At 35.3% G+C, this 11,580-nt stretch overlaps 1 protein-coding gene across 1 annotated transcript in view; it reads right to left on the bottom strand.

The window, feature by feature from the left end:
• Nucleotides 1–3,305: 3,305 nt before the first annotated feature.
• Nucleotides 3,306–11,580, bottom strand: part of EFCAB13 (EF-hand calcium binding domain 13) — a 93,828-nt gene continuing 85,553 nt past the window's right edge. The window contains 5 exon segments of the mRNA XM_021678370.1: nt 3,306–3,411; nt 3,413–3,464; nt 3,467–3,598; nt 6,827–6,970; nt 10,138–10,188. Of these exon segments, the coding sequence (XP_021534045.1) occupies nt 3,306–3,411; nt 3,413–3,464; nt 3,467–3,598; nt 6,827–6,970; nt 10,138–10,188 (485 nt within the window).

Genomic DNA, 11,580 nt, shown 5'->3' with positions numbered 1-11,580 from the left:
GATACCTAGAAATTGTCCAAATATTTGGAAATTAAATAGTACATTTCTAAACAGCTCATATTTCAAAAAGCTATCACAAGGTAAATTAGAAAATATTTTAAGTAAGTTATGATCAAAGCATAACATATAAAATTTTGTGAGATGCAGTAAAAGTGCTCAGAGGGAAATCTGTAGCTTTAAATGTTGGAAAGGCATAAAATCAGTGGTATAAAAAGTACTGGTATTAAATTCTTTTTTTAAAATTCCTTTTTATAGTTGTACAATATAGAAGCTATAGTTTATTTAACTAATCTCCAATGTTTACTCTTTAAGTATTTTCCATAATTTTGCAATTTCAAATAATTCTGTAATGAATAACCTTATGCATCTGTATTTTCACATTGGCACAGGGTATCTTCAGGGAAAATTCCTAGAAGTGGAATTGCTGAGTCAAAAGATAAATGCATGTATAGTTTTGTTAGACATTGCCAAATTCCCTCCAGAAGAATGGTAGTATTTTACATACTCATGAGTTATAGATAAATGCCTTTTTCTCTACAACCTGACAAACAGAATATGTTGTCAAGGTTTTCAATTTTTGTCAGTCTAATGGGTGAGAAATTGCATCTCTATTTTAGTTTGCATATTTCTTATTATAAGTAAAATCGAACATCTCTTAATATGTTCATGGGCCATTTTATATCTTTTTTATGATTTGTATATCCATGACTTTTGCCCGCTTTTCTATATTTCTTCTGTGATATATATTGCAAATAGTTTCTCCCATTTTGTTATTTGTTCTTTGACTTTACCTATGCTATTGTATTAATAGACAAAATTTGGGGTTTTTAAAATGTTTTCAAAGACCGATGTCAAAGAGCTTACTGCCTATGTTTTCTTCTAGAAGTTTTGTGGTTTCAGGGCTTATATGCAAGTCTTTAATCCATTTTGAGCTAATTTTTGTGCATGGTCTAAGATAGCAGTCCAGTTTCATTCTTTTGCATACAGCTGTCCCGTTTTCCCAGCACCACTTATCAAAGAGTCTGTCGTTTCCAATTGTATATTCTTGGCTGCTCTGTCATGAACACATTGACCAAATATGCAAGGGCTTATTTCTGCACTCTCTGTTCTGTTCCATTGATCTATGTGTCTGTTTTTATGCCAGTACCATACAGTTTTTATTACTATGGCTTTGTAATAAAGTTTGAAATCAGAAAGTAGGGTGGCTCTAGCTTTGTTCTTTCTCAAGATTGCTTTGGCTATTCAGGGTCTTCTGTGGTTCCATACAAATTTTAGGATTATTTGTTCTAGGTCTGTGAAAAATGCCACTGGAATTTTGATAGGGATTACAATGAGTGTGTAGATTGCTTTGGGTAGTATGGATATTTTAACAATATTTGTCTTTCCAATCCCTGAGCATGGAATATCTTTCCATTTGTTTGTGTCATCTTCAATTTCTTTTGTCAGTGTCTTATAGTTTTCAGTGTACAGGTCTTTCACCTCCTTGGTTAAATTTTTTATTCTTTTTGGTGCAATTATAATGGGATAGCTTTCTTAATATCTTTTTCTGATAGTTTATTAGTGAATAGAATGCAACTGGTTTTTCTATATTGATTTTATATTCTACAACTTTATGGAATTTATTTATTAGTTCTAAGTTTTTTTGGTAGGGCCTTTAGTTTTCTATATATAATGTCATATTATCTGCAAATAGTAACCATTTTACTTCTTTCTTTCCAATTTGGATGCCTTTTATTTCTTTTTTTTTTTTTTTGGATTTTAAGAATAATTTTATTTACAAATAAAGGACAAAAAACCTAATGCGAAATTACAGTAATGGTTGAGCTACAGTTAAATGTCTTTTTACAAATCATGTTAGTCCTTAATACTGGATTCACTTACAAAAAAAAATTATTTCTTTTTTTTTGTCTAATTGTCCTCAGTAGGACTTCTAATACTATGAATAAAAGCTGAATAAAAGTGGTGAGAAAAATTACAGCATAGGGAATATAGTCAATAATACTGTAATACCATTTTGTGGTGACAGATGGTAACTACACTTCCCATGGGTAGAACTAAGTAATACACAGAATTGTTGAATCACTATGATGTACACCTGAAACTAATACAACATTGCATGTTAACTGTACTTCAATAAATAAAACAAAATTAAAAAGTGACAAGAATGGGCATCCTTGTCTTGTTCCTGATCTTAGAAGAAAAGCTTTCAGTTTTTCACCATTGAGTATGATGTTAGCTGTGGCCTTGTCATATATGGCCGTCATTATGTTGATGTATGTTCTCTCTATACCCACTTTGTTGAGAGTTTTTATCATAAATGGATGTTATCTATCATAAAATCATATTTAGCAGTTTCTATCAATTTAAATATACACTTACCATATATCCCAGCAATCCTATTTCTTGGTATTCAACTAAGAGATATGAAAATATATGTACACACAAAAACCTGTACATAAATGTTTATTTACTTATTTTTTTGACAGAGACACAACGAGAGAGGGAACACAAGCAGGGGGAGTGGGAGAGGGAGAAGCAGGCTTCCCACCAAGCAGGGAGCCTGATGCAGGGCTCGATCCCAGGACCCTGGGATCATGACCTGAGCCGAAGGCAGATGCTTAACGACTGAGCCACCCAGGCGCCCCTGTACATAAATGTTTAGAAGCTTCATTCATAATCACCAAAACCCAGAAACAATTCAATAGTCTATCAATTGGTAAATGGATAAATTGTACATTCATATAATGGAATAATACTCATCAATAAAATTAAACAAATTACATGCAAAAAGTTAATGAATATAAAGTATAATATGCTATGTGAAAGAAGCCAGACTCAAATGAGCTTCTTATGTTATGATTTCATTTATGTGACACTCTAGAAAAGGCAAAACTTTAGAGTCAAAGAACAGATCTGTGGATACCAGGAATGAGGGTTAGGGGAGGCGATGGACTATAAAAAGACATAAAGGAATGTCTGGGGTGATAAATTCTATGTGCTATTTAGTAATGGTTACATGACATTATTTTCAAGAATTCAAAGAACAGTACACCTAACAGGTGATTTTACTATATATAAGTTACAGTGTAATAAACATAAATTTGCCCTAAAACAATGTAGTCAAGAGAGTGGCTGAGGATACATTAAAAACAAAAAAGATAGGCATAAAATCCACTTTGCTAGGTTTGTCAAAAGTTCTAAAAATTATTTTCTAATCATTTATAATTTTCCAATAAATTTAGGTCAGGTATACCTAGAGAATAATCTCAGAGAATAATATATAATCTAGTAATTTTCTAGCACTACTAGAGTAAAACTACCCACAATTCTGAGTTTGGGGAAAGCTGAGCAGTCTTTGCCATATAATCTGGACAAAAATTATATAACCCAATATTGTATTGTTTTATCTTCATATTGTTTCTTACTCACCTGTGTTTTAACTATCTGTTCCTGTGTTATCTTACCATGAAAACCACTGCCTGTCCTTCCAGACATAGGCAGTGGATACATATTAAGTAAAACTCACCTGTGACTTTAGGAATTCTCAATGTATTACAGAACTTAGTTAAAAATTCTTGAATGGTAATCTTGCCATTTTCTGTAATGCAAAGTAAAGTTTGGCTGAAAGAGTTACTGATTCTGAATTAATATGTCAGAAGCTAATAGTCAAATTATAATAAAAGTGAAAAGCCTAGGAGTCAGCCTATACTATTCCTTCTTCCTTAACTTCTGCATACATATGATTACCAATTTCCATTTAATTACTTCCAGATACTTCTTGAATGTATCACTATGCTAGTAAATGCCTGTGCTATTCCAACAGCATCGTTAAAACTCTATGCCATTAGTCTCATTTCTCTACATTTATTTTCTGCAATGCAGCAAGAGAGGTCTTTGTCTTTAAAAAAAAAAATCTGGTTACTCCTCTGAATAAAACCCTTCAGTAGCTCCTACTTGCCCCAAAACTACAAAAAAAACCCAAAAACAAACAAACAAAAAAACACATCATGGGTAGGGTAAGAGGCTATAGACCAATATTCCTTACAAATGTGTTAAAGTCTAAGTAAAATACTAGAAAGTAGGATTTAGCAGTATATCTAGAAATTAAAGTTCTAGATACTTTCAAGACATACATTCTCATGGAGAGCAACAGGCTTTCAAGGAGGAAAACCAGTTCTTAGAGAAGGAGAAAAAAACTTAGCTATTACAATGGTTTGTGGCCACAGTACATCAGCAAATATTTATCTGTGGTGTTAAATGTTCATGGGCTGTGGGGTGGTAAAAAAGAACAAAAATGTCCAGAGTCCAGAAATAAACCCCCACATATACTCAACTAATATATAACAAGGGAGCCAAGAACATTTAATGGAGAAAGGATAGTCTCTTCAATAAATGGTGTTGGGAAACTGGATAACTATATCCAGAAAAATGAAATTAGGGCCCCATCTTATACCACTCACAAAAAAGTTACCTCAAAATGGATTAAAGACTGTAAGATCTGATATTGTAAAATTCCTAGAAGAAAACATAAGGAAGCAGCTTTCAGACACCAGTCTTGGCAATGATTTTTTGGACATGACACCAAAAGCACAAACAACAGAAGCAAAAATCAACAAGTGGGACTACATCCAACTTAAAAGCTTTTGTACAGAAAAAAAAAATCAGCAAAATGAAAAGACAACCTACAGAATGAGAGAAAATATTTGCAAACCATATATCTGATAAATAGTTAGTATCCAAAACATATAATTCACACCGCTCAATAACAAACAAGCAAGCAAACAAAATGATGAAAAAAATGGGCAGAGTAACTGAACAGACATTTTTTTCCAAAGAAGACATCCCAATGGCCAACAGGTACATGAAAAGGTGTTCGACATCACTAATCATCAGGGAAATGCAAATCAAAACCACAATGAGATATCATTCACACCTGTTAGAGTGGCCATCATCAAGAAGACAAGAGATGAAGGTTTGCATGGATGTGGAGAAAGAGAACCCTCATACACTGTTGATGGCAATGGAAATTGATGCAGCCACTATGGATAACAGTATGGAGGCTTGCCCCAAAATTAAAAATAGAACTACCATATGATCCATCAATCCCCCTTATGGGTATATATGTAAAGGAAATGAAAAAAGATCTTTAAGAGATATCTACACTCCCATGTATTTTGTAGCATTATTCACAAAAGCCAAGATATGGAAACAACCTAAGTGTCCATCACAGATGAATAAACAGATGTAGCATATATATAGATACAATGGAATATTATTCCACCATGAGAAAGAAGGAAATTCTGCCATTTGCAACAACATGGATAGGTCTCGAGGGCATTATGCTTAGAGGAGATAAGCCAGACAAGGACAAATACTGTATATATCACCAATATGTGGAATCTAAAAAAGCCAGTCTCGTAGAAACAGAGTAGAATGGTAGTTACCAGCAACTTGGGGAGTGCGGTGAGTTGGAGAGATGTCGTTAAAGGTACAAATTTGCAGTTAGAAGATGAGTAAGTTCTGGAAATTTAATGCTGTGCTGACCTAATACTGTATTATATACTTGAAAGTTTGCTAAGAGACTAGACCTTAAATGTTCTCACCACAAAAAAGAAATTATAATTATGTGATGTGATAGAGGTGTTAGCTAGCACTATGGTGATAATCATATTGCAATATATATGTACCAAATCAACACAATGTACACCCTAAACTTACAAAATATTCTATGTCCATTGTATCTCAATTTTACAAAAAGGAAAAGAAAAATTCTGTGGAGACTGAGTGAAAAAAAAAGCTCCAAATCACTAATACCGAGAATGAAAGTGAAGATATTATTACAGATCAGGCAGACATCAAAAAAGATCAAAAGTGAGGTCAAGGACAACTTTATCCAATAAATTTGAAAAGTCAGATGAAATGGACAAATTCCTATAAAAATAGAGCCTGCCAATATTAACAAGAAAATATAATGTTTTCTTTGTAATCCCATACAATTTAAGAAATTAAATCAATAATTCAGAACTTTCCCATAAATAAATCTCTAGGCCCATTAGGCTTCACCTGTGGGTTCTACTTAACATCTGAGGAATCTCTTAACAGAGAGTAGAAAGGGTGCCTGGGTGGCTCAGTTGGTTAAGCGACTGCCTTCGGCTCAGGTCATGATCCCGGAGTCCCTGGATCGAATCCCGCATCGGGCTCCCTGCTCGGCAGGGAGTCTGCTTCTCCCTCTGACCCTCCCCCCTCTCATGTGCTTGCTCTCTCTCATTCTCTCTCTCTCAAATAAATAAATAAAATCTTTAAAAAAAAAAAACAGAGAGTAGAAAAATAAAGACTACTCTCCATCTCTTTTGAAAATATAGCAAAGATAATATTCAACAGTATCAGTCATTAAAATAATTAAATTATTTTGTACATTTATAAATATCTGCTTCCCTGAGCCAACACCATGTGCAATACCCCCAGAGGTATTCCTGGATATCAGCATAGTTTACCTTCCAAAGGGCTGACACCTGGCGAAGGGCCTCAAGGACTCTGTTGTATTCTGTGCATGGCATTCTGATTGAGTACTACTCATGCCAGTCAGTTCAAAGTAATCTCATCTCCCAAGTACTGCCACCTACAGGTATAAAGTAGGCCCTGACTTACCCCTCCATTTGGTTTCACAGGGCTCAGGCTTGGCACACCAGGGCAGCACTGATGTTCCCCAGTCATGCCCCTGCAGCTCCCACAGGATGCCTTCCATTGCTGTGTATCCCATCCATACATCTCCCACCCCCACTGGTAGGAGATGCATTTATAACATAGATGCATTCAAACTACTCACCAGGTTCAGGTTCATGTCTTAACACTTCATTAAGTAAAACATTAGCTGCATAAAAGTCATTGTTCATCAATAATGCTTTGAGTTCAGAGGCATCAATTAGATCATTCTGGAGAATTGGGGTAGTAGCTAAGAGTAGCTGTGTAGCTGCAAAAAAAGAGCAAAAACAAATATTTCAACAGCAGAAATAAGAGTATATTATTCACTTTCACTTAAAAAGCTTGGGTTGCATAACAGAATTTTATTTTGTTTTATTTTTTTAAAGATTTTATTTGAGAGAGAGAGAGTGTGTGCGACAGAGCGCATGCACAAGAGAGCTCGAGCAGGGGCGAGGGGTGAGGCAAAGGGAGAGGGAGAAGCAGGCTCCCCACTGAGCAGGGATCCCAATGCAGGGCTTGATCCCAGGACCCCGGGATCATCACCCGAGCTGAAGGCAGATGCCCAACTGACTGAGTCACCCAGCGCCCCAGCATAAAAGAATTTTACATGAAACTACTAGTATAGTTTTGAAAACCATTATGTATTATAATAGCTAGCAGTTACTGAAAACTTACTAAGTGCTACAGACTGTTTTAAATACTTCTACTTTACATATTTAAGCCTTATTACAATTCCAAGATAGGCATTATTATCCCTATTTTTCAGATGAAGAAATTGAGGTTAAGTGATTTACTAAAGAATATATTGGTAGTAAGTGGCAGGGCCAGGATTCAAGTCCAGGCACCATAGTTCCAAAACCCACGCTCTTAACTAATGTGCCTTTCAAGTTGACATATGTAAGTAAGTGGTCAACCTTTCTGCCTTCGGCTACATAATACTTCATATGTGGCCTCTGAAATAACTGTGAAGCATTTCAAATGAGTTTACATCAAAATTTGCATTATTTCACTTAAAGTTATGTTACAGAGACAAAACAGACAAGAAGCAGCAGCAGCTGCTGTTGCTGCTACAAGTCACACTCTTTGTATTTATCTTATAGCCCCACAAACCCTGACAGCTTTGGTTGCTTTCCAATGCCTTCAAACAGTTGTGATTGTTGATGCTGTTTAATTTAGTCCAGATATTACTGTTATTCTCAGCAGGAGGGTTGGTTTGATATAAGCTACTCCATCATAGCCCAGAAGTAGAACCAGGTGGATCAAGCTTACACGTAATTCTGACGCCCTGCTCTGGTTAAAGATTATTGCTTATGTTATTACTTTACCACAAAGCTGTAGTAATCATGACCATGTGGTACTGGCATAAGAATAAATAAAAATCAATGGAATGGAATTGAGAGTCGAGAAATAAATCATACACTTACGATCAATTGATTTTTGACAAGGATGCCAAAACCCTTTAATGGGGAAAGTATAATCTTGTCAACAAATGATGCTGGGATAACTGAATATCTGCATACAAAAGAATTAAAGTGGACTCCCATCTCACACTACATACAAACATTAACTCGAATCAAAGATTGAAATTAAAAGGCTAAAACTGTAAAACTCTTAAAAGAAAACATTAGTATAAATCTTCATGATCTTGGATTATCTTTACATGTGACATCAAAAGAAGTGACAAAAGAAAATATAAATTGGATTTCACCCAACTTAAAAACTTCTGTGCTGAAATCAGCTGGCATTTCTATACACCACCAACAAGACAGAAGAAAGAGAAATTAAGGAGTCGATCCCATTTACAACTGCACCCAAAACCATAAGCTACCTAGGAATAAATCAAGTCAGGAAATGACAGATGTTGGCAGGGATGCAGAGAAAGGGGAACCCTCCTACACTGTTGGTGGGAATGCAAGCTGGTGCAGCCACTCTGGAAAACAGTATGGAGGTTCCTCAAAAAGTTGAAAATAGAGCTACCACATGATCCAGTAATTACACTACTGGGTATTTACCCCAAAGATACAAAAGTAGGGATCCGAAAGGGTATGTGCACCCTGATGTTTATAGCAGCAATGTCCACAATAGCCAAACTGTGGAAAGAGCCAAGATGTCCATCGACAGATGAATGGATAAAGAAGATCTGGTATATATACACAATGGAATATTATGCAGCCATCAAAAGGAATGAGATCTTGCCATTTGCAACGATGTGGATGGAACTGGAGGGTATTATGCTGAGCGAAATAAGTCAAACAGAGAAAGACATGTATCATATGACCTCACTGATATGAGGAATTCTTAATCTCAGGAAACAAACTGAGGGTTGCTGGAGCGGTGGGGGGTGGGAGGGATGGGGTGGCTGGGTGATAGACACTGGGGAGGGTATGTGCTATGGTAAGCGCCGTGAATTGTGCAAGACTGTTGAATCTCAGATCTGTACCTCTGAAACAAATAATGCAATATATGTTAAGAAAAAAAAAAAGAAGAAGAAGAAGAAGGTAGCGGGAGGGGAAGAATGAAGCGGGGGAAATTGGAGGGGTAGACGAACCATGAGAGACGATGGACTCTGAAAAACAAACTGAGGGTTCTAGAGGGGAGGGGGGTGGGAGGATGGATTAGCCTGGTGGTGGGTATTGAGGAGGGCACGTTCTGCATGCAGCACTGGGTGTTATGCACAAACAATGAATCATGGAACACTACATCTAAAACTTATGATGTAATGTATGGGGATTAACATAAATTAACAATAAATTTTAAAAAAAGAAAGAAAAAAAAAGAGTCATATGCTCTACTGACTGAGCCAGCCAGATGCCCTTATTTTTGTTACTTTATACAGTAAAAATACTGAGCATTTCTAGTGTCATTTAAAAAATATGAATGGGTACTTATAATATGAAATAAATGCTATGAATTAGACATGGTTTAATGAAAGCATATAACAAAGAAAGCTGACCTAGACTAGCAGATAATGATAGGCTCCCTAGAGGAATCTGACACGCATCTGAAAGATGAGTAAACATTAACTAGGCAAAGAGGGTCAGGGAAAAATATTCCAGGGAATAAAATATGCAAAAGCTTTGTGGTGGGAGGAAAAGAGAGATCTAAGGAAATGAAAGAAAGCCAATGTATTTGAAAGTATAGAAAACAAGGGTAATGGTACAAAATTGTGCTAGAGGACTGGGACATGCAGGATTTTGATCTTTATCTAACAGCAACGGAAAATGTTTAAAGATTTATAAATAGGGAGACATAACATGATCAGATTACTTTTTTGAAAAAAATATTACTCTGGCTGGAGTGGGAAAAATGGACTAGGAATCCACTGGCACCTGGCAATGATCCTAAAAAATAACTCTTTTATAGGGAATGCTTTCATATATCTATGTATCTATATATAGATATATATATAGATATATGTATATATAAAGTTCTTACCATCTGCTTTTGGTAGTCTCAGATTTGAAGACAAAGCTTCTTTCCTAAAATCTGCAAATTTAGAGGGAGAGAGATTATGCCATAAGGAACAGCATCCTGATTTTATCCAGTTTGAAAGAAAGCCAATGGATAGATTAAATACTTCATTTCTCATTGACCATTCCCTTCTTCTCAAAATCTTCCACTGGCTTCCAGAATATTATTCTCTACTCATCTTCCTCTTACTTCTTAGACTCCGTGGATTTGTCAACCTCCACCAAGCTCCTTAAATGTGACTGAGATTCTAATGTCACAAATGTTTCCTTTCTCCCTAAGAGGGCAGGTTAATCCCCAGGCCCATATATTCAGTAAAATATTTAATTATTAGTCTGAATTGTCCTTCTCTGGTTCTGCTTGCCTACCTATCTATCTAATCCTGGAGCTTTTCCTTGGGACAAGTTGCAGTTATACCCTTCATCGTATACACTTTCTACAAAAATGCAAATTGCTACAGAGATCTATTTGAGAGACAAGTGATAGAAATAAAATATGTCCATTTGCATAGATGGACCATATTACAGTTAGAGAGCAGTTTAGAATAACTAACTCACAACTAGTCCAGGTATTACCTTAAAACAAAAGGAGGTTAGAATAAAAATACATTATATTCACCTTAATTTTTTTTTACTTGTTCTAAGCAGGATTAAACAACAACAACAACTAACCTATTAAAAAGTACTTTCAAAATAGTATGTTTGGCAATTTTATAAGACAATTCTAAAACAGGATTTCTCAACCTCAGCAAAATTACATTTGGGTCCAGATAATTGTTTGGGGGGATACTGTCCCATACATTATAGGATGGTTAGCAGCATCCCTTGCTTCTACTCACTAGATGCCAGCAGCCCTCACCTATCAGTTTTGACAATCTAAACTATCTTCACACATTGCCAATTGTTCCCTGAGAGGCAGATCTGATTTTATTTTTTACCTGAAGCTAAATTTAAGGCAAGAAATGGCTTTCTAAATAAGGATATATCCCAGCTGAGAATATAGATAGGTCAGGTAAATTCTTTGTAAATAGATAAAAAAAGCAGCTCAACACTTATATATGAGTGTTATATAGACAAATGTTTTAATTGTTCCAACAATAACTTGTGCTTTTCAAAGGGCCTTTCACCTAAAAAAAAAAAAGCTAGAAAACTATTAAGACCTCTCTAAAATTCATAAAAGGAAAGGGATTAACTTTGAAATGAAATTACTCTAAAAAGAAACATTTCAAAGCCATACAACAACATATATAAATACTTTGAGACCAACTTTACAATCCAGTCCAAGAGATCATCCAGGAATTTGATACTGTAATTACTAAATGGATATATCTGTGGATATAGAATATAAGGTATATCCCTAAATTTGGTCTGTACTAAATCACATTTCAATACATTTATGCTATTATTTAGG

This window comes from Neomonachus schauinslandi, chromosome 15 (genome assembly GCF_002201575.2).
Source record: "Neomonachus schauinslandi chromosome 15, ASM220157v2, whole genome shotgun sequence".
Taxonomy (NCBI): Eukaryota; Metazoa; Chordata; class Mammalia; order Carnivora; family Phocidae; genus Neomonachus; species Neomonachus schauinslandi.
This window is presented reverse-complemented; position numbering and strand designations above follow the sequence as displayed.